At 49.6% G+C, this 23,017-nt stretch overlaps 1 protein-coding gene across 1 annotated transcript; it reads right to left on the bottom strand.

Moving 5' to 3' along the window:
• Positions 1–753: 753 nt before the first annotated feature.
• Positions 754–13,184, bottom strand: LOC101392897 (histone-lysine N-methyltransferase PRDM9). The gene is made up of 10 exons (XM_087421461.1): positions 13,116–13,184; positions 12,569–12,692; positions 12,202–12,309; positions 7,600–7,649; positions 5,525–5,681; positions 4,562–4,663; positions 4,075–4,346; positions 3,602–3,669; positions 2,128–2,404; positions 754–801 (listed from the first exon to the last, which is right to left on the bottom strand). Exons 1-10 carry the CDS (start codon positions 13,182–13,184, stop codon positions 754–756), a joined length of 1,275 nt encoding a protein of 424 aa, XP_087277587.1.
• Between the last annotated feature and the right edge of the window lie 9,833 nt (positions 13,185–23,017).

The following is a 23,017-nucleotide window of genomic DNA, read 5'->3' as shown; positions in this document are numbered from 1 at the left end:
CCCTTTACAGTCTATTTTTCCATTCCATTTAATTCACTACACCTTCTTCAGAAATCCAGAAAGGCCACCTCAAGGGCCTTTTCTACATAGTGCCCAGACTAGGGACCTTCAAGGAGCATCAGAGGCAGCTTCACTCTATAGATGGGACTGCAGTGACCTTCCCCGTATACAAGCACCTTTGTAGACATTCACTGTGTGACACAGTGTCTGCAGCTATTTTATTCTATTGAGAGATAACAACACTCAACAACTTAGGTGGAATCGTCCTTAGTGACTTCCTATGAAGGGAAAGGGATCTATTAAGTTAGGAGCCACTCTGCCTGGAGACCTACAAATGTGGAAAGCAGGATAGAGTAGTGGTTAGAGAGAGCGTGTGTCAGTAAAGCTGACTTTGAGTCTCTCCATTCAAAAAGACATATTTGATTAAGGACCCCTCTGTGTCTGGATCTCCATCAGGAAGTGGGATTCAGATTGGACAAGACAGAGTGGTCCAGGTCCCACTGACTGAAGGACTCTGGTGTGGACCTGCTGGACCTGCTGCCATGACTAGGTCATGAATTGCTTCTCTCTCACTTTCCCACAAATCATAAAATGAAAGTACATCCCTCCTCAAGCCTCACACGAAGTATTCATACTTGATTTATTTCATTCAGTCTTAGTCTTGAATAGAAAGTCCTGTTTCAAAACATATCCCCAACCAGACTTCTTGCACCCCTACCTCCCATGCATCTGCAGCCAATCCACCATCCTCTCTCACTTGGAGATGAAGTAATCTCTGAGGGGATTCCCACTGCAGTCCACCTTCCAAAAATTAACCAAAGCGTCATCTTAGAACAGAGAACATGCCACCTCCAGCTGAAAACTGCACAACTGTTCCATCTCACCTAGGAAAATCCCCAGTGTCTCAGCATGGATCATGGGCCTTAAGGCTTCTACTTATTGATCCAACCTCCTTTCTTACCCTCTGTGCTTCCTTCTATTACCACCTGAGTGGTCTCTCAGCCAGTCCTCAAACACCCCACCTCTTTCCTGCCCTGGGGCTGTTGCACTAGCTGCTCCCTCTGCCTGGAATCCTTTGCCCATAAATAGTTGCACGTCTGAAACGTTATCTCCTGAGAGAGTCCTGCCCTGACCATCCTCTGCCATACCCCACCCTCCCCTGGTATTGATCCCTAAGCACTTTTCCTGGATTAGTTTTCTTCAAAGCACTAATCACTGTCTGATATTATGCACATGCATGCATATGTACGGTCAGCTGCTCAAGAGCAGTAATTCTGATCATCTTGTTCAATCTGTATTTCCAGTTTCTGGAACCCTGTCTGGCACAAAGTATGAGCTCACGTGAAACTAACTGAAATAATGAATGAACACATATCAACATCATACACATATTAGTTAGGAACATGGAGGAAATTAGAAGCAGCAGCTAAAAGAGCCAGAGGAAACTGCCTTGGTGAGAGAGCTGGCTGGTGCTTGAAAACTTGTTTTTTTGCCTCTAAGCCTTTCATCACTATATGTGTGTGAACAAAAATAAAAAATACAAAAATTTTCTTGAGAGTTTGACAAGAAATTTTCACATATTGAGGTATAGGGGTAGCTATTCTTGTTTAAAATTAATTTGGCTTGAACTAAAGAAGCCTGACTTATGGCCTATCAAAATATATTGTACATTTGCTTTAACCATTAAAGAATGCATTAAAAATTATCTCAAAGTAAAAGAATGGACTCTTTGAAGATAAGAATGCATATTTTCCTTCCTAAGACTCTTCAAGATAAGTTTCCTTTCCCTGACATCAGGGTCATGTTGACCTGCTAACTTACAACTGAATACCTCTTTGAAACTTTGATGACTATGTATCCTGGGCATGTTTGATGTATGTTCTTTGTTCTGAAAAGGTATAAAACTATACTGAAAACTATGCTTCTCTGGAAAGTTTCTTGCTTTGTGGAGACTGCCTCCCTAAGGGTTATAATCCTCAGCTTGGCTCAAGTAAAACTCACCTTATCTCTTGTATCTATAGAACGGTTATTGGTAATTTGCATCGACAAGTCAAAGGCATATTAAATGAATCATTAATTCCTGAAGCATCTGAATTGAAAGTTTACTGACTTTAGACTGGATGTTACTCGACTTAAGAGTTGGACCATGATAATTCCCAAGGAGAATCCTTTCTTTTCGTTCTGTTTTGAAGAAGAGCAGTGGTGCCCACCTCTGCCTGCCGTGAGCTCTCTCTTCCACTTGCTGCCCCACTTGATGCCCAGCTCCTGGCCGTACTCGTCCCCGTACCAGACCAGCAGTTCACAGCCTGGCCTGACAACCCGGCAGGTTCGGTAGAAGATCTGCCTGTGATATTGAAAGGCCACCAGGTTCTGTTCCTCATCATCCCGGGCACAGTTCACGTACCTGGGATTGAGGTGGGCAAAGGGAAAGAAAACCACAGGTGATAAGTTCCCACTACCTGTCGATCCATGTCCAGCTCCTCACCTGATGTTTATGGCCTCCCTGCTCTGACGCTGCCCACTCCCCCCACCACTCCTCGTGGAAACTTCTGTTCATACCTAAGTCTCTTGCACAATGTCATGTGAATTCCTATCCCCTAGTCCTGCTTGCATGCTCATCCTGCCTAGAATGCTTCTCCCCCCTTGCCTAATTAACCATTTTCCAAAGCCCAATTCCAGACTTACCTCCTCCTTGGTTGGCCCTAAAACCCAGTGACCCGTAGCTTCTCTAAACTCTAAATTCGGTTCTGTTTTATACCACAGAACCCAGTGTTGGATCATGGCCTCTGCTTCTAGACTAGCGCACATCATTCAATACTCAGCCCAAGTCTATCTTATTTTGAGGGCCTTCTCTAATCTCCCCACACTTTATCTAAGGTACCATTACTTGCCTCCCCCAAGTTCCCGTAGAAAGTAGGAGGTCTCTTTGTCTTAGCACAATAACACAGAACAATAATAGTTTATTCACATTCTGTATCACCTGGTAAAATGAGAGCCCCTCACGGAAAGGGGCTGGGTAATGAAGCAGAGGCCCAGGACCATACTGCAGCTCATTCCTATGCAGGCTTCAGAACCCAGGTCTAATTAGAACCCAGGAAGGAAGGCTTGTTGCCCTCATAGATTAAAGTTTCCTTATTTTAGGTTATCCTGGCACTGTGTACTTCTCAGAAAATAGGAAAATTATAGTTAAATACTCCTAAAATCAATTGTTTAATGTCTGTCTGCAGTAAGTCCTCCGTAAGGACATGGCTTCTGTGATCTGTTTAAGTGATGAACTCTGTCATCTAAACTGGAGCATAGTCAGTGCTTCATGAATGTTAATTAGATAAATTAAAGTGTGAATTCAGGCTCCTGAAGGATTTTTCTAGTCTCCAAATTTTGTCTAGCATAATGATTTATATTTTGAGGACGAATCCTATATTTTTATCTCGGTTTTTTTCCTAAATATTTCTTGAAATGAAAGAGCACTGTATGAAGAAAAAAGAGGAACAGAGGATGTAAAAGCCATAGAGGGAGGCGTGATGAGAAGGAAGGAATATCTTCCTTTTTAAGGCTGTAGAGAGAATGTCCCCTATGGAACCCGCAAACCTACTGGCCTCACCTCATCCAGTTGGCCCAAGATTTATCCTTTCCATCCACATACTCATAGCAGTTTCTTCCTTTGGTTATCTGGAGTTCAGAAAAAGAAGTTAAAGCCCTTTTTTGGTGGGGAGGTAATAGAAGAATTATTTTACTTTACTGTCTTTAATACTATTTCAGCCTTCATGGATTCAACCGCCAAATGTGACCACGTGATATGCTCCTTGGTCATCATCTACACATCTGAGTTGATTTGTCCACTCAGGGCAGGGGCCCTGTGAGGGAGGAGCCACTTCTTTGTGTCTGTATCACTGTGCTTCCACTTACCCTCTGATCTTTAAATAGGAGTTCCATGTTCATGCAAAGTCCACTTAGTATACAGAGCTAACCATGCTATCTCCATCCATGGCCCAGCATGCAGAAGGTGAGGTCCCACCAATCTACAGAAGGGATGCGGGAAGCCAGAGGACAGGGAAAGAGGTAGGTGCTTCTCACCAGCCAGGAGTATCCGCTGTTGGCTGCCTCTTCATCTTCTGTGATCTGGCCCTCGTAGGGTCCAAAGTGCAGACCCAATGGCAGATCAGATGCCTCATTCCATACTCCAAGCCCAGCCTCAGGGATACCCGATGGTCTGATTCTTAGCCCAGGAGGCAGAGTGAGGGCTGAACGGTTGGGATGTCCCTTGTCCACTGCACTGTCCTTTACAAATGTAGGGGGCCCATGGGCAGCACAGCTGTCAATGAAGAAATTCTGACATTTCTCACAATCTGGAGGTAAGAGCAACAGGGATTAGGGCAAGTATTGTGCGTGTTCCTGGACATAAAGAACTTCAGAAAGAGCCCAGCACTCACATCATTTAGCCTCGATCTTGTATTCCAAACCATTAAAGGAAGGGAATGATCTGGGGACCAAATGATGAGAGGAAATTATTGAACCAAGACATAACAGCCTTCTTTGTGAGTCGGCCCAGAGGGTCACTTACAGAGGTAGTCATCATCCTGTGGTTCGCTGACCTCTTGGTATGCATGGCCCTTTCTTTCTCGTAGGCTGTACATCTTCACTTCAACCTCCTTTCTCCTGAGTTCTAAGTTGGAGAAGAGTAGGTGAGCGAGGTTGATGGGGTCTGGAGTGTTAGTCCCTGTTTTATCAGAAAACGTGAAATCTCCTCCCATCAAATTATCACCTGTCCTTCTAAATACTTGTTTGTTTGTTTGTTTGTTTGGTGAGGAAGATTGTCCCCGAGCTAACATTTGAGCCAATCTTCCTCTGTTTTGTATGTGGGCTGCCACCACAGCATGGTTTGATGAGCGGTGCATAGGTCCACACCTGGGATCTGAACCCACAAACCCACGGTTGCCGAAGCAGAGTGCACGAACTTAACCACTACACCACCAGGTCAGCCCCCTAAATACTCTTCTCTTTCCCCCCTTAACTATTGGTTCAGAGACACTAAGACTCCACACTGATTACAGATGCCTGATTCAATTTGTTTCTGGCTCTTCCCGTTATCAGGTTTAACTTCCCAACCTTTCTACTTAGAGAATGGTTCATTCACGTATTTGTTCATTCAGAAAATATTTGTTGAGGGCATATTATGTGTTAGGCATTGAGCAAAGGCCTGGGCATACAACACTAAGAAAGTATAATCTCTATGATCAGAGATGGATTTATTGGACAACCTTCACGTGTCCATTCTTTTATATTTAATTTAATGCTTTCAAACAATATATGAATTATGTATCTTTATCTTCACTTTACAGATTAGCATTCAGGAGCTCAGAGAATTTATGAGATTTGCCCAAGGCTCCGATGCTAACTTCAGGTCTCAGCTTAGTCCAGCTTAAACCCAGGCCTATCTAAAGTCCGCTCCGCATATCTAGGCTGTATTTATCAACCTTTCTAGAGGACTTAGAGGGACTCAAGTCTCTAAAGTATTTTCTCTTACCCAATTTTCGTCTGGAGAGCTGTCCAGAAGTACTTGCTTCTCTGGGAGGAGACACTGGTTTCTGGACCTGTTCAGAGTCACTTGTCTTCTGCAATTTTGCTGTTTCTGACAATTCCTTCAAACTAGATTCGTTACTTAATGGCACCCTGGGCATTCCCTTCAATGTGAGAGTCACATATTAAAAGACAACATATACTTTTTTAGTTCTTTAGGGCTTATGATGTGTTTTCACATGCATGACTTTAGTTAATACTTCAACTACCCTTGGAAATACCTGGGAGTCTGAATAATAGAGGGAAAAGAAAGGGGCTAAGTGGGTAGTGAATCCAAGATTAGAACCCATGTCTTAATGCTCCTTCCCTTCACCTTTCTCTCAAATTTCTCCATAAAAGTGAGAGTGAGGGAGGGACAATCCTTGGGAAGAACAGCAGGAGAACTGACAAGGTCTGTGAAAGAAGAGAGTGAGGTTTCTAGAGAAAAAGAGGAGGCTTTCTCTGAACCAGTAGACATTTGATGCAAGAGGAAATGTAGAAGAGTATAGAGGATACAAAACTTATCTGGAAAATGAGGTGACAGAGCAGTGAGATTGGGAAGAGAACAAAAAAGTGCTTGGCAGAAACATATCTAGACAATAAGGAAAATGATGCTAAAAATTTCAAATTGCCATATCTTGGAAAGAATATTTGGAATTAGATTAGGTGGTTCCTGTCAATTCTGTTTGAATAAGGTTGTACCATTAGCTAATTCTCTTCAGTTTCCTGATCTATAAATTGGCATACATGCTAATTCTTAATGTTACAGTGAACATGAAATATAATATATTCACACGCCTCATAACAATGTTTCCGTCAATGATGGACCACATATATGATGGTGGTGGTCCCATAAGATTAGTATCACATATCCTAGGTAGGCTATACCATCTAGGACACTCAATGATATTCGCACAATGACAAAATCGCCTGACGACACATTTCTCAGAACGTATCCCGTCTTTAAGTGACACATGACTGGAATGTTCACCAAAATGTTTTGTGAGCTATTTAATACAGTATAAACGTGAGATTACCATCCAGCTATCAATTGACCCCCTCAACTGTCTCCATATTTGAAGTCAAATTCACAGATATTATCTGCAGCATTCCTTGACCCTCTTACTTCTAGTTTAATTTGTAAATGTGGAAACACTCATCCAGAAAACATTCAGGGGGCCCTTAGAGGCCCTGAGCTGGGCCTGGGACTTCTGAGAAGAGCTCTCAATGCAGAGGCAGGGTAAACAAATGATTCCAAAAACTATGCGAGTTGCCTAATTAGAGCTCAGATGAACTGTTACTTCCTCCTACAAGAAGAGCATTTGAAATCAGTTCCAGATGGGTGAGTTTCTATTGAATAGTGAACTCCTTAAGTCATTTTCTTATTTGTTGTTTCTCAGTCATCAAATCTGAAGCTCCTCAGGGTTGGGAGATGCTTCTTTTTATTAGAGTGGGAGGCTCTGAGAGTGGAAATCCTATCTCCTTCTTCATCTGGGACCACCCCCTGTACAAATTGCCCATATATTTGTAAGCTTCCTTTAGTCAGAGGGTCTTAGCACATCTCTCACTTTAGCATAGCAGAAAAGAACTGAGGTTGAAATCATCAGTCAGGTGAATGATGTAAAGATGTATGAAAAAGGCAGTGTATGAGCTTGTAAGTTGTTTAGAGGTGGAGCTTTGAATTAGGTACCACTGATACTGTCATCTCAGGCACATATCCAAACATTTCTGAACCTGTTTCCTCATCTATAAATGGTGATAGTTATAGTACCTACCTTATAGAGTTGTTGTAAGGTTTAAGTGAGTTTATTCACATAAAATGTTTAAAATAAAGTCTGAAATATTGTGAAAATAACAAGTGGTAGCTCCTATGGTTGCTGTTCTCATTAACTATTAAAATGACGATGATATTGGACATTGAGCTAAAGAGATCAGGAAAGGAAGGCAGCAGTTCCCGGGGTACTCAGTACATTCTCCTACTCTTACCTGTGTTTGGATCCATAAGGATGATTTTCTCATCAACTGGATTTGGGAAATACTCACCTTCTGTTGTTTACTCTGTTCCACTCTGAAGGCCACCCAAGAAGGTTTGACTAAAAGGTAGTGAGAAATCAGTGTTTTGGTTGGTAAACATTTCCAAATTCTAGAGATTTTCATTAGGGATACAGAATCCTGAACCAGAGAGTAATAAGTACAAGGATTATCTAATGATGATTGGAAGATGGTTTCTGCAGTATCATCAAGGCCTATTCTTCTACTGGGGGCATCAAGTAATTTTCTTAAAATGTTGAAAAAATAGACAAAACCTCATCTATGCTTCATTCTATGTTTATTATGTATCTATTATATTTATTTTTAAACAACAAATTTGGCTTTATGGACAAAAAGTCCTCAACAAACTAGGAATAGAAGAAAATTGCCTGGTATAATAAAGGTCATATATGAAAAGTCCACCTCTAACATCATACTCAACAGTGAAAAACTGAAGGCTTTTCCTCTAAGACCAAGAACACAGCAAGGATGCCCACTCTCACCACTTCTATTCAGTATAGTACTGGAAGTCCTAGCCAGAGCATTAGACAAGAAAAGGAAACGAAAAGCATCCAATTTGGAAAGAAAGAAGTAAAATTATGACTGTTCACAGGTGACATGATCTTATACGTAGAAAATTCTAAGGATTCCAGAAAAAAAACTCTGTTGGAACTAATAAACAAATTCAGCAAAGTTGCAGGGTACAACATCAACAGTCAAAAATATGTTGCATTTCTATGCACTAATAAGAACAATCCAAAAAGGAAATTAAGAAAACAATCTCATTTATAATAGCATCAAAAACAATGAAATAATTAGGAGTAAAATTTATCAAGGAGGTGAAAGACTTGTACACTGAAAACTACACAACATTCTTGAAAGAAATTAAGGAAGACACAGTAAATGGAAAGACATCCTGTGTTCACGGATTTGGAGATTTAGTCTTTTTAAGATGTCCATACTACTCAAAGCAATCTAAATATTCAATGCAATCCCTATAAAAATACCAGTGGCATTTTTTGTGAAACAGAAAAAGCCATTCAAAACTTAATATGGAATCTCACAGGACCTCAAATAGCCAAAATATTCTTGAGAAAGAACAAAGCTGGAAGCTTCACATTTGGTGATTTCAAAACATATTACAAAACTACAGTAATCAAATAGTATGGTATTGGCATAAAGACAGATATATAAACCAATAGAACAGAATAGAGAGCCCAGAAAGGAACTTTTGGGTATATGGTCAAATGATCCTCATCAAGGGTGCCAAGACTACGCAATGGAGAAAGAATGATCTCTTCAACAAATGGTGCTGGAAAAATAGAATATCCACATGCAAAAGAATGAAGATGGACCCTATCTTACACCATATACGAAAATCAACTCAAAATGGATTAAAGACCTAAATGTAAAACCTCAAACCATAAAACTCTCAGAAGAAAACAAAGAGAACATCTTTATGACATTGGAATGGGCAATGATTTCTTGAATATGACACCAAAAGCATAAACTACAAAAGCAAAGATAGACAAATGGACTACATTAAACTTAAAAACTTCTGTGCATCAAAGGACACAATCAACAGAGGAAAAGGCAACCTACAGAATGGGAGAAAATGTTTGTAAAACATATATCTGATAAGCGGTTAATATTTAGAATATATAAAGAACTCCTACAACTCAATAATAAAAAACCAAATAACTCAATTAAAAGTTGGGTGCTATGGATTGAATTATGCCCCCCCAAATTTATATGTTGAAATCCTAACCCCTGATATGATGGTATTTGGAGATGGGGCCTTTGGGAGGCAATTAGGGTTAGATGAGGTCATGAGAGTGAGGCCTTCATGGTGAGATTGGTTTTGTTAAGAAGAAGAGAGAGATCTCTCTCCTTCTCTCTCTCTAGAGCATGCACATACAAAGAAGAGGTCATGAGAGCTCACAGCAAGATGGCATCTGCCTACAAAGCCAGGAAGAGAACTTGACCACATTAGCACCCTGATCTCGGACTTCCAGCTTCCAGAACCGCGAGCAAACAAATTCTGTGGTTTAAGCCACCCAGTCTATGGGTTTTTTGGGGGGGTGGGGGGCGGCGAGGAAGATCAGCCCTGAGCTAATAGCCATTCCACGCCTCCTCTTTTTTTGAGGAAGACCAACCCTGGGCTAACATCCGTGCCCATCTTCCTCCACTTTATATGGGACGCCGCCACAGCACAGCCTGACAAGCAGTGCATCGGTGCGTGCCTGGGATCTGAACCCAGGCCACTGCAGAGGAGCATGCACACTCAACCGCTACACCTTGGGGCCAGCCCCTATGGTATTTTTTGTAATGGCAGCCAGAGCTAACTAATACTATCGGAAAAGGACTTGAATAGATATTTCTCCAAAGAAGATACACAAATGGCCAACAAGCATATGGAAAGATGCTTAATATCACTAATCATCAGGGAAATGTAAATTAAAACCGCAATGAGCTAATATCTTGTATGCATTAGGATGGCCACTATCAAAAAAACAGACAATAACAAGTGTTGGCAAGGATGTAGAGAAATTGGAACTCTTTCATACTGTTGGTGGGAATGTAAAATGTTACAGCCACAGTGGAAAACAGTACGGAGGTTCCTCAAAAAATTCAAAATATAACTGCCATATTATCTAGCAATCCAACTTCTGGGTATGTATCCAAAAACATTGAAAACAAGATCTTGAATAAATATTTGCACATCAATGGTTATCACAGCATTATTCACAATAGCCAAGATGTGGAAGCAACCTAAATGTCCATTGACAGATAAATGGATAAAGAAAATGTAGTATATACATACAATGGAAAATTATTCAGCCTTAAAAACGAACAAAATCCTGTCATTTGCTACATCATGGATGGACATTATGCTAAGTGAAATAAACCAATCACAAAAAGATAAACACTGCATGATTCCACTTATATGTGAGGTATCTAAAGTAATCAAATTCATACAAACAGAAAATAGAATGGTTGCTGCCAGGGGCTGGGGGAGGAAGAAATGGGAGTTGTTGTTCAATGGCTATAGAATTTCAGTCTTGCAAGATGAAAAAGTCCTAGAGATATGTTGTACAAAAATGTGCATATAGTTAACTATATTGTACTGTACACTTAAAAATTGTTAAGACTGTAAATTTATGTTATGTGTCTTTTTTTTTTTTGGCTGTTGTTACGTGTGTTTTTTTAACCACAATAAAAAAAAATTGACTGGGTTGGGGGATTTAGCTGAGCCCAGATAAAGATGTGTAGATGTATGGTAAATCACGAGGTACAAGTTCCCTATGAATCCTCTTTTCATGTCAAAACCTTTGTGGACAACCTCATTTGGGTTTTCAGATCTCTTCCACTACTTTTAGGAGCCTAAGGAATCAAAAATCCATAGACTGGGAATCAGAGACCTAATCCAAGTTGCTTTCTCATTTTAGTCAGATTGACTCTTCTAAACTCTCCTGTCTGAGCAGCAGAAGAGGAAGTGAGTTTCTCACTTCTGTCTTAGAATGATTGTACTTCATTTTATTCAGCTGATGCTGTCTCTGGTCAGTGACACGTGGGAAAGATCAGGGAGACTACCTAATTCTCTCAAACCCTCCCACAGAATCAACTCCAAGAATCAGGTCCATTCCGGGTAAGAAGATCACGTGGTGTGATTAAATATACATAGATAAATCATGTATCTTTACATAATATGTTAATCATTTCCTCTTCTAAGACATTTAATCCAATAACTGAGATTAGTGTTAGAAAGCTCTTTGGTGGATTTACAGTTTAATTGAGGTTTCTTCAATTGCCCTTTCATTAATTAACAATGTTTAGCAAAAATAATCTTTTTAAAAAGCTGATAAATTTTAAACATATAGAAAAGTATGGAGAATTATACTGGAAAACCTGTACATCCTTGAGATGTACAGGTACATCCTTGAGATAAGTCACCCTTATCTCAACATTCTGCCACAACGGTTTCAGATATTTTTAGTTCTATGTCAAAATTAAAAAATAAAGATAAAAACAAATAAATGAAAAACTAACGAAGACACAGCAAAGCCACCTGCCAGCCCTTCCTCCCTTTCTTGTGATAATAACTCTTCTGAATTTGCTATTTCTTATTCATATTCAGATTGTTATATATTTACTGCTTATTAATGTATCTATAAATAATATATAATTATTTTACACATTTTAAAACTTTATATGGGCGGGCCCTGTGGCTTAGCAGTTAAGTGCGCAAGCTCTGCTGCTGGCGGCCCTGGGTTCGGATCCTGGGGGCGCACTGACGCGCCAGTTCTGCGGCCATGCTGAGGCCGCGTCCCACGTACAGCAACTAGAAGGATGTGCAGCTATGACATACAACTATCCACTGGGGCTTTGGGGGAAAAATAAATAAATAAAATTATTTTTTAAAAAATAAAAAATAAATAAAACTTCATATGAATAGCCTCTTACTGTACAATATGCTGTTTTTCATCTTGCTTGCTTGCTGAACATTTATGTTTTTGAGGAAACACAGTTTCCTTTGTCGACTGCTGAGATGCAGCTGAGACCTACACCGAGGTGTGCTCCAGAAGGACACCTCTGAATCCTCCTGGCCCTCACCTTGCTGCCTTGGCGTCCATTCTTCGTCAGAATCCTCAGCGTCATCCTCCCGGCGTTTGACGGCCTGCCTGCGGTGACACATGAAAGCTGGTCGAGGGGCCCTGAGACCTGGAAAGAAGCAAGTGCTTTGTCGCAGCAGGGCGGAGCTGGAAGGAGGGACACGGCCCACAAGGCCGGTGAGACTCGGCTGGACGGGCCGCGAGAGCCCGGAACGAGGCAGACGCGAGCTCCGCAGTGCTGGCGCGGCCCGCGCTGCCGCAGAAGAAACCCCCGCAGACGCGTCTCCGCGCGGAGGCGCTGCGGGCCGACGGAGCCCCGAGAGGGCCGCACGGACACAGGCTGCAGGCCCGCCCCGCGCCTCCCGTACCTATGGCGATCAGCGCCTCGTAGTTCCTCTTCACGTTCCTGTGCCGGCGTTTCTCCCAGTCTCCCATCCCCGTCCACTCGTCCTTGGAGAAATACGTGGAAATGTCTTTGAAAGCATCTTCGGCCTCGAGAGAATGACAGATCCCCTCATTGACTTGCTGACACCCGTCAGACCTCGAGCTGGGCGTCCCCTGCCCTGTGCACACGCAGCCCGAGGCCTCCGGGCGGCCCCGGGGACCGGGGTGAAATCTTTCTCTCCTCGAGACCGTGTCCGAGCAGCCGAGCCAGCGCTGAGCGGTCTCCCGGCTCTGCCCGACGCGCAGCAGCGGCCGCCGCTGGCGTCCTGTCCTCCCCCAGTCCGGACGGGACCGGGCCACAGGTCTGCACACTCCCGGGGGGGCCGCCCGCCGCGCAGGCCAGAGCGGGGGCCTCCGGGGGCCAGTCCAGTCACCACGCCCCTCCGCGTCCGGTCCACAGACTCCCCTCCCCCACCGGGAGCCTCCGGCTTGTCTTCCCTCCCGTCCCGTCCACACACCCTCCCCCCTCACCGGGGGCCTCCGCCCTGATCTCCCCGCGTCCCCCTCGGGGCTCTCCTCTGGGGACCCGGCAGAGCTCATGGTGCCGGGACCGCCATCCGGGCCTCCCTCCGATTCTGCGTCTCCCGGCGCCAAGGCCCAGGCTCCTGTGGAAGGAGAAGGTGCTGAGAGGGGCGACAGCCCGGACTCCGGGGCTTCCCTCTTCCGGCAGGGTGTCCAGAGCGGGAAGATGCAGGGACCCCACGAGGATCAGAGGATGCGGGGGGCTCTGCGGGTATCGAGGGGACCAGCCAGATGGAGCTGGATGTTGTTTCTTCAGTCCCCTGCGGCTCCCTCTGAGGAGAGGCGTACAAGGCGCCTGGAGGAAGCGGCGGCGGGTGTCTGAGGGGAGTCCTGAGGCCACCTGGAGGCCCGACTGCTGGGACGGGGCCCAAGCTGACCATCCGGAGAGGAATATTTCTCATAGAGGGTCTTTGGGGATGTCCACCAGGGATTCTGGAAAAACCCGGGCATAAGGCCGCCTCGATCTAAGGGGCAGAGACCTCAGGCTGAGGAGATTTGGGGTCCCTCAGGCTGAGTGAATTGGGGGTTCTCAGGTCGAGGGGATGTGGGGTCGCAGGCTGAAGAGATCTGGGAGTCCCTCAAGCTGATGGTATTTATGGTCTTTCAGGACAAGATCTGGGGTCTTTCAGGCTGAAGACATTTAGAATGCTCAGGTTGAGAGGATTTGGGATCTTTGAGGCTGAGGAGATTTGGGGTCTTTCAGGCTAAGGAGATTGGTGTCTCTCCTTAAGGGTTCTTTAGGTTCTCTCACACTGAGGTTAGTTGGGGTCTTTGAAGCTGAAGGGATTAAGAGCTAGCTCTGAGGCTGGGGAAATTCGGTCTCTCTATGGGGCTATATTTAGGGTTTCTCAGGCTGAGGGGTTTGGGGTTACTCAGGGTATTCAGAAAGTCTAAGCATTAGGGATTTGGGGTTTCTCTGGGTGAAAGGATGTGAGGTCCCTGAAGCTGAGGTGCCTTGGGTCTCACGCTGAGGAGACTTGTTGTCCCTCAGGCTGAGGGAATTGGGGTTTCTCAGGTCCAGAGGCTTTGAGGTCCCTCCAAGTTAGCGGATTTGGAGTCCCTCAAGGCCGAGGGGATTTGGAGCCTCTCAGAGTGAGGGGATCTGGGGTCTTCCAAGCTGAAATTGCAAGGTCTCGGGCTGAGGGTTTATGAGGGTTTGCACGGCATGGTAAACGCCCCGGGGTTCCTGTCAGCCTCCCCGGCTCTCCTCCCGCGCTGCCCACCCTGGCCGGGCGCCTTCTCCGAGGCCCTGCGCGCTTCCCGCCCTCGGCTTGGCTTGTAACGCCCTGTCAAGCACAGGCCGCCAATCAGCGCCGCGACCAAAGCGGTCCAGACAATGGACGGTCTGCAGGGGTTGAAGGGCGGAGCGTAGGGAGGAAGTGTGCCTGTCGGTCACCGGTGGAGCTCACCCGGGCGGGGCGCGGCTTTCCCCGCCCCTGCATGAGGTCCCGCCCCACCCGGCGGGGATTGGCTGTTCTGGGTCCTGCGCACGTCTCTCAAGAAGCCTGGAGCTCGCAGCTGCAGTCTGGTGTTTTTCATTGATCGAGACCCTGGCGTTGGCGAAAGACTGGCCCGGGTGGGGAGCCAGCATGACCACCGGGCAGCCCTGGCTGAGCCCGGAGCCTCGAGCGCGCGGCAGGTCTTTAGGGTGCACGTGGCCATCCTGTGCTCTAATAAGATTCTTTGCTTGACCAGAATTTAGTCAGGCAGCCAATCTGTACCTTTCCTTGTAAAGTCCACCTCTGAGGCGGACCGCTCAGGTCCCGCAAGAACGGTGTTGGGTGGGGATCTGGGAGTCGAGAGGGAACACGGAGGGAGGAGGGAGTTTGTAGGTGTGAGACAATCCACTTACTCGCAGATGCCCTGGGTGTTGCTCTGCCCGGCCTGGTTATGGCAGAGGTGCTGGTGGATTTTGTGCCGGAGCCTCCACGTGGCCCTGCTACGGCAGACCTGTTGGCATTGCTGCTCAAGGAAACATGAGAGTTTGAAGAGGTGAAAGCTTGCTCTTCAGGTGCTCAGGAAGGGCTGACCTGTGGTTGTTCCAGGAAGCCTGGTGTCTGGATTCTCCCAAATCTAAATATAAGATAAATAAAGGTAAGAAGCCCTACAAATTCTAAGCCAGATAAATAAAAGAAAATTTGGTCAAGGACAGAGCATAGTAAAACTGCTAACAACTAGAATCAAAGAGAAAACCTTAAGATCGATGGTGAACAAACAGATTACCTTTGAAGGAGGCACCAATTAGACTTACAGATGACTTTGCAACAGAAAAATTAAAAGCCAGAGACAATGAAGCTTTATCTTTTTTTTTTTGTGAGGAAGATCAGCCCTGAGCTAACATCTATTGCCAATCCTCCTTTTTTTCCCTCTTTTCTCCCCAAAGCCCCAGTAGATAGTTGTACGTCATAGTTGCACATCCCTCTAGTTGCTGTATGTGGGACACCGCGTCAGCATAGCCAGGTAAGCAGTGCCTTGGTGGGCGCCTCGGATCCGAACCCGGGCCACCAGTAGCAGAGCATGTGCACCTAACCACTAAGCCACTGGGCGGCCCCTGAAGCTTTATCTTTAATCTGCTGAAAGAAAATAATTTCCAATCTAGGATTCTAACTCAGCAAAATATCACTCAAGAGTGAAGCTGAAATAAAGACATTTTCAGAAAAACAAAAACTGAGAGAATATATCAACAGCAGACTTGCTCTAAAGGGTGTTTTTTAGGCAGAAAGAAAATTATCCCAGTTGGAAGCTCTATACACTGGAAAAATTTAGGAAAAATGAAGTATAAATCTAAATAAATATGAACTGCATAAAATAATAATTTGGTTTAAAATGTGTATGGAATTATAATAAATAAAAACAGTAGCATGTAAATAGGGTGGAATGTAAAGAGATCTAACTCCGTTGTTCAGGAAGAGGGAAAATACCAAGTAATATTAAGCTTTGATGAATCAATGATGCATATTGTAACCACTAGATAACTACTAAAACATTAATTTAAAAAATGTATAGCTACCAAGCCTCAAGCTGAAAAAAGTGGAATAAGATACAATGGAATAAATGCCTCATTTAAAATAGCAAAACCAGGGTGCCCGCCTGGTAGCGCAAGCAGTTGAGTGCGCGTGCTCTGCTGCGGCGACCCAGGGTTCGCCGATCCAGATCCCGGGAGCGCACCGACGCACCACTTGGCAAGCCGTGCTGTGGTGGTGTCCTATATAATAAAGTGGAGCAAGATGGGTATGGATGTTGGCCCAGGGCCAGTCTTCCTCAGCAAGAAAAGAGGAGGATTGGCAGATGTTAGCACAGGGCTGATCTTCCTCACAATAAATAAATAAATAAAATAAAATAGCAAAACCAAAACACGAATAAAACAACAACAAAATCTCCCAAACCAAAATAAAAGACTTGGAAACAAATAAGAAAAATTTAAAAGGCTAATGATAGAAATAAAAGAAGCAAATGGAAAGGCATGCTGTGTCCTTGGGCAGAAAAACTCAATGTTGTAAATATGTCAGTTCTCCATATGCTAAGGTAATTGTAATGTCACCCCAATAAAAATAACAATTTAACTTACGGAATTTTTCAAGCTGGTTAAAAGATTATATGTAAAATAAACAAGCTTGAATAGCAAGGAAATTTTTGAAAACAAGAGTAATAGGTGGGCTAGCCTATCAGACATTAAAAGTTGCTATAAACATTAATATTAACACTGTATAGTTTGGCAAATGAATATACCGTCAGATCAATATAATCAAACATAAAATCCAGAAGTAGGCCTTGGGAGGGTTAATTTTAGATGTCAACGTGATTGGGCTTGGGGATGGCCAGCTACATAGCTGGTAAAACAGTATTTCTGTTGTGTCTGTGAGTGTGTTTCCTGAAGAGATTATCATTTGAATCAGTAGACTGCCCTCAACCACTGTGGGTGGGCGTCATTCAATCCATTGGGGCCCCGAATAGAGCAAAAAGGTGAAGGAAGGTTGAATTCTCTCTTGAGCTGGAGCGACCTCCTTTTCTTGCCCTTGGGCATTGGAGCTCCTGGTTGTCAGGCCTTCAGACTTGGACTGAATTATATCACCAGCTTCCTGGTTCTCCAGCCTGCAGACAGCAGATTGTGGGTCTTCTCAGCTTCCATGACCATGTAAGTCAATTCCCATAATAAAAATCTTGTTATACAGATCTCTGTATATCCTATTTGTTCTGTTTCTCTGGAGAGCCTCTGACTAATACAGGTCCACATGTGTACAGTGACATGCTCATCAAGGAAAGTCAATTTCAATTTGGGGGAGAAAGATATACTGTTGGAAGAGTGTGGAGAAATGGGCTCTGTCCTGAAAGTCTGGGAAAAGGGGTATATTGGTGCACCTTCTACAGAGATCCTTTTGACAGTAGCTATCAAGACATAACATTCTCATACCCTCTGACCCAGAAATTTCACTTTTCAAAATTTAACGCATAGTTATATTTCCCCTGTATGAAATTAAGTATGTTTAATATATTTTTACCGATGTCAATGCAAATAGTAACTAATCTATAGATAAGAAGGATATTTAATGAGCTAATGCTGAGGACTAGCCCAGAAGTGTTATCTTCCCCAGGGAAGAAAGCACTCTGGGGAAGCGTAGTTTATGGCACGGTCACGGACTGTTTCAGAACAAAGAACGTACATCAAGCATGACAGGAATACGATTCTTTTCCCCAAAGTGACAAGGAGGTGTTTTGTTTAACACATATACAGCAGGTCAACTTGACCTTGGCTCTCTGTGAAGAAAAGCTTATCTTCAGAGAAATACTGGTATTGGTGTCAGAGAAAGGGAGACATTCACCCCTATTTTTAGAGTACACTCTTGGCTTTGAGAAAATGTTTGCAGCAGATGTACTGTGCATGTTCCAAGGGCCGTAAGCCTGCTCTGGGAAAAACAAGTCTTAGGCAGAATCAGATTTAAACCAGAACGGCTTCCCCATATACCTCAATATGTGAAAACTTCTTCTCCTCCCCCTCCTCCTCCTCCCCCTCCTCCTCCTCCCCTTCTCCCCTCCTCCTCCTCCTCCTCCCTCCTCCCCCTCCTCCCCTCCTCCCCTCCTCCCCCTCCTCTCCCTCCTCCCCCTCCTCCCCCTTCCCCCCTTCATTTTCATCACAAACATTTTTACAATAGCAAGAGATTTAATTTTTAAAAAAGTGTTCAGTAGAAGATAATTTATTAAATTATGGTTTGCCCATAGTGTGGAATGTTATATAAGTTTAAAAAGGAAAGAGGGTATAGTATATTTCAATAAAAAAATTAAAACCTATTGAGGTGGTTCTAATGGATTTTAACAAGAATAATTTCTAACTAGTACTGTCATGTGAGAAAAGTAAATTTCAGAACAACGTGTGTTAATAAAAAACCCAGCCGGAAGACATATATGGCTGGTTATGCATACTGAAAGGAGGCACAGGGACTGGCCGGTGCCAGGAATACCCTTTTCCTTTGTGTCGTGTGGAATGTTGTGTCTGTTCTTTCTTTCCTTAAAAAAAAAAGTTACAGATATTTGCAATAAATGATTTAAATACGTCTTAAAAGAAGAAAAGAAAAGTATTAGGTTATATAAATATTTAAAACTGCAACAACAAAAATAAGGTGCAACCTCTTTAAAACCAGTGGCACATGCTGCCTTACCTACGTGAATGACAAAACCTTGACCACCCAGAGTTCGCGTGAGGGTTAGGATTCGGGTTAGGGTGCAGGTTCGGATTCAGATTAGGGTTTGGGTTCAGGTTAGGGTTAGGAATAGGGTTGGGGTTGGGGTTGGGGTTCAGGTTAGAGTTAGGGTTAGGGGTTTGGGCGAGCGTTACGGTTCGGGTGAGGGTTAGGGGTTAGCTTAAGTGTCAGGGTTAGGGTGAGGATGAGGGTGAGGGATTAGGGTTAGGGTTAGGGGTAGGGTTAGAGTTCGAGTTGGGGTTTGGGTTCGTAAGGGTTAGGGTTAGAGTTCGGGTTCGGGTTTGGGTTAGGTTGGGGTTTGGGTCAGGTAAGAGTCAGGGTCAGGGTTCGGGCTGGGGTCGGGGTTCAGGTTGGGGTTCGGTTTGGGTTCCTGGAACGGGTGGGAGTTCGGGTGGGGTTCAGGTTGGGGTTGGGGTTGGGGTTGGGGTTGGGGTTCAGGTTCGGCCCGGGTTCAGTAAGGGTTCGGGTTCAGGTTCGGGTTCGGCCTCAGGTCTGCCACAAGTAGGTTAGGTTAGGGGTAAGGGTTAGGGGTTCGAAGTTCGGCTTGGGTTCGTGCGGGGTCTGCCCGGTTCGGGTTAGTTAGGCCCGGGTTTGGGTTCCCGGGTTAGGCGGTTCAAGTAGGTTCTGGCCTGGCTTGGGTTAGGGTTCGTTAGAGCAGTGTTCGTTAGCGCAGGTTCGGGCAGTTAGGTGTCCGCCAGGGCCCTGGCCCGGCCTGGCCCGGCCAGGCTGGCCTGGCCCGGCCCGGCCCGGCCTGGCCAGGGGCCCGGCCTGGCTGGCCTGGCCCGGCCAGGCCCGGGCAGGCCTGGCCCGGCCCAGGCCCAGCAGGTCTGGCCCGGGCCCGCCCGCCAGGCCTGGCCTGGCCCGGCCAGGCCTGGCCCGGCAAGGATAGGGTTAGGCGGCCCGGCCAGGCCCGGCCTGGCCTGGCCCGGCCTGGCCCAGGCTAGGTTAGGTTAGGCCTGGCCTGGTTCGGGCCCGCCAGGCCCGGCTAGGCCTGCCTGGCCTGGCCAGCCTGGCCCGCCAGGCCCGGGCAGGCCCGCCAGGCCCGGCCCGGCCAGGCCCGGCCCGGCCCGGGCCTGGCCCGGCAGAAGTTAGGCCAGGTAGGGCAGTTCGCCAGGCCCGGCCTGGCCCGGGCCAGGCCTGGCCAGGCCAGGTTCGGCCAGGTTCGGCCCGGGCAGGCCCGCCCGCAGGTTAGGCCCGCCAGGCCCAGGCCTAGGCCCGCCCGGCCCAGGGTTAGGCTGCTAGGCCAGGGCCTGGCCCGGGTCAGGTTAGGCCCGGCTTAGGTTCGGCCAGGCCAGGTCTGGCCCGGCCAGGTTAGGCCTGGTTAGGCCCGGCCCGGCCTGGCCCGGGTTAGGTCTGGGCCAGGTTAGGCTAGGTTAGGGGCCCGGCCCGGGGCCTGGCCTGGGCCCGGCCTGCCCGGGTCTGCCAGGCCTGGTTAGGCCTGGCCCGGCCCGGCCCGGGCTAGGCTGGGGGCCAGGCCAGGCCCGGCCTGGCCCGGGCAGCGCCAGGGCCTGGCCTGGCCCGGCCCGGCCAGGCCTGGCCCGGCTCGGCCAGGCCTGGCCCGGCCCTGGCCTGGCCCGGCCTGGCCCGGCCCGGGTTCGCCTGGCCAGGTTAGGCCCGGCCTGGCCCGGCCCGGCCTGGCCTGGCCAGGTTCGCAGGTTAGGCCCGGCCAGGGCAGGCCCGGCTAGGCCTGGCCCGCCAGGCCAGGTTAGGCCTGGTTAGGTTAGGTTCGCCTGGCCCGGTTAGGCCTGGGCTAGGGCCCGGCCAGGTTAGGCCAGGCCCGGCCTGCCCGGTTCGGCCAGGCTAGGCCTGCCAGGCCCGGCCCGCCTGGCCTGGCCCGGCCCGCCCGGGCCCGGGTTAGGCCCGGCCAGGCCAGGCCTGGCTAGGCCAGGTTAGGTTAGGCCAGGCCCGGCCAGGTTCGGCCTGGCCAGGCCAGGTTAGGCCAGGCCAGGCTTGCGGCCAGGCAGGCCAGGCCAGGCCTGGCCTTCGCCAGGCTAGGCTGCCAGGGCCAGGCCCGGGCCAGGCCAGGCCCGGGCAGGGTTCAGGCCCGGGCCTGGCCCGGCCAGGCCAGGCCAGGCCCGGCCCGGCTAGGTTCGGGGTTAGGCCAGGCCCGGCCTGGCCAGGGCCCGGCCAGGCCCGGCCCGGCCTGGCCCGGCCAGGGCCAGGCCCGGCCAGGTTCGCCCGGGCCTGGCCCGGCCCGGCCCGCAGCAGGCCTGGCCAGGCCCGGCCCGGCCAGGCCTGGCCTGGCCAGGTCTGGCCCGGCCCGGCTAGGCCTAGGCCAGGCCTGGCCTGGCGCCCGGCCCGGCCAGGCCCGGCCTGGCCCGGCCCGGCCTGGCCAGGCCTGGCCCGGGCCTAGGCCTGGCCCGGCCCAGGCCCGGCCAGGCTAGGCCCGGCCCGGCCCGGCCAGGGCCAGGCCCGGCCCAGGGCTAGGCCCGGGTTAGGCTTAGGGGTTCAGGTTCAGGCCAGGTTAGGTTCGGCCTGCTAGGTTCGGGTTCGGGTTAGGTTCGGGTTAGGTTCGGTTAGGTTAGGCTAGGCCTAGGGTTAGGCCCCGGGTTAGGTCTGGGCAGTTAGGCCAGGCCTTAGGCCAGGCTAGGCCCGGCCAGGGTTCGGTTAGGCCAGGCCCGGTTAGTGGCCCGGCCAGGCCCGGCCAGGCTAGGCCAGGTTAGGCCAGGCCAGGCCTGGCCCGGCCAGGCTCAGCCCGGCCCGCCCGGCCCGCCAGGCCAGGCCCGGCCCGGCCTGCAAAGCGCAGGCCTGGCCCGGGCAGGCCAGGCCAGGCTAGGCCCGGCCCGGCCAGGCCAGGCCAGGCCTTAGGCCAGGCTAGGCCTGGCCCGGCCAAGGCCAGGCCCGGCTAGGCCCGGCCAGGCCCGGCCAAGCAGGCCTCGGCCAGGCCCGCCAGGCCAGGCCCGGCCAGGGCCCGGCCCGGCCCGGCCAGGGCCCGGCCAGGCAGGCCCAGGCCAGGCCCGGGCCCGGCCAGGCCAGGCCAGGCCAGGCCAGGCCAGGCCCGGCCAGGGCCAGGCAGGCCAGGCCAGGGCCAGGCCCGGCCAGGCCCGGCCAGGCTAGGCCCGGCTAGGCAGGCCCGGCCAGGGCCTCGGCCAGGCCAGGCCCGGCCCGGCCAGGCCCGGCCAGGGCAGGTTAGGCCCGGCCCGGCCAGGTTCGCCCGGCCAGGCCTAGGCCAGGCCAGGCTAGGCTTAGGCCTGGCCAGGGTCTGCCAGCAGCTTAGGTTCGGGTAGGTTAGGCCTGGTTAGGCCCGGGTTAGGCCAGGCCAGGCCCGGCCAGGCCTAGGCCCGGCTAGGCCAGGCCCGGCCAGGGGCCCGGGTTAGGCCTCGGCCCGGCCAGGTTCGGCCAGGCCAGGCCCGGCCAGGGCCCGGCCAGGCCAGGCCCGGCCAGGCCCGGCCAGGCCCGGCCAGGCCAGGCCAGGCCAGGCCAGGCTGGCCAGGCCTGGCCCGGCCAGGCCAGGCCAGGCCAGGCCAGGCCCGGCCAGGCCAGGCCCGGCCAGGCCAGGCCAGGCCCGGCCAGGCCAGGCCAGGCCAGGCCAGGCCAGGCCAGGCCAGGCCAGGCCCGGCCAGGCTAGGCCAGGCCCGGCCAGGGTTAGGCCAGGCCAGGCCAGGCCAGGCCCGGCCAGGCCAGGCCAGGCCCGGCCAGGCCTGGCCCGGCCAGGCCAGGCCAGGCCAGGCCAGGTTAGGCCCGGCCAGGCCTCGGCCAGGCCAGGCCAGGCCCGGCCCGGCCAGCCCGGCCAGGCCAGGCCCGGCCAGGCCAGGCCAGGCTAGGCCCGGCCAGGCCCGGCAGGCCAGGCCCGGCCAGGCCTGGCCAGGCAGGCCAGGCCAGGCTTAGGCCAAGCCAGGCCAGGGCCCAAGTAGGTTAGGCTGGCCAGCTAGGTTAGGTTAGGAGTGCTGGCTAGGCCCGGCCAGGTTAGGCCCGGCCAGGTTCGGCCAGGCCAGGCCAGGCCAGGCCAGGTTGTGCCAGGTTAGGCTAGGCCCGGCCAGGTTAGCCAGGTTAGGTTAGGCAGTTAGGCCCGGCCAGAGGCTTAGGCCCGGCCAGGTTAGGCCCGGCTAGGGCTTAGGCTAGGCCCGGCCTGGCCAGGGTCTGGCCAGGCCAGGCTAGGCCAGGCCAGGCCAGGCCCGGCTAGGCCCGGCCAGGCCCGGCCAGGCCTGGCCTTAG

Source organism: Ceratotherium simum, chromosome 3 (genome assembly GCF_057802395.1).
Source record: "Ceratotherium simum simum isolate JZ-2026a chromosome 3, ASM5780239v1, whole genome shotgun sequence".
In the NCBI taxonomy this organism is placed as follows: domain Eukaryota; kingdom Metazoa; phylum Chordata; class Mammalia; order Perissodactyla; family Rhinocerotidae; genus Ceratotherium; species Ceratotherium simum.
Note: the sequence above shows the minus strand (reverse complement) of the source record. Positions and strands in the feature narration are given on the sequence as shown.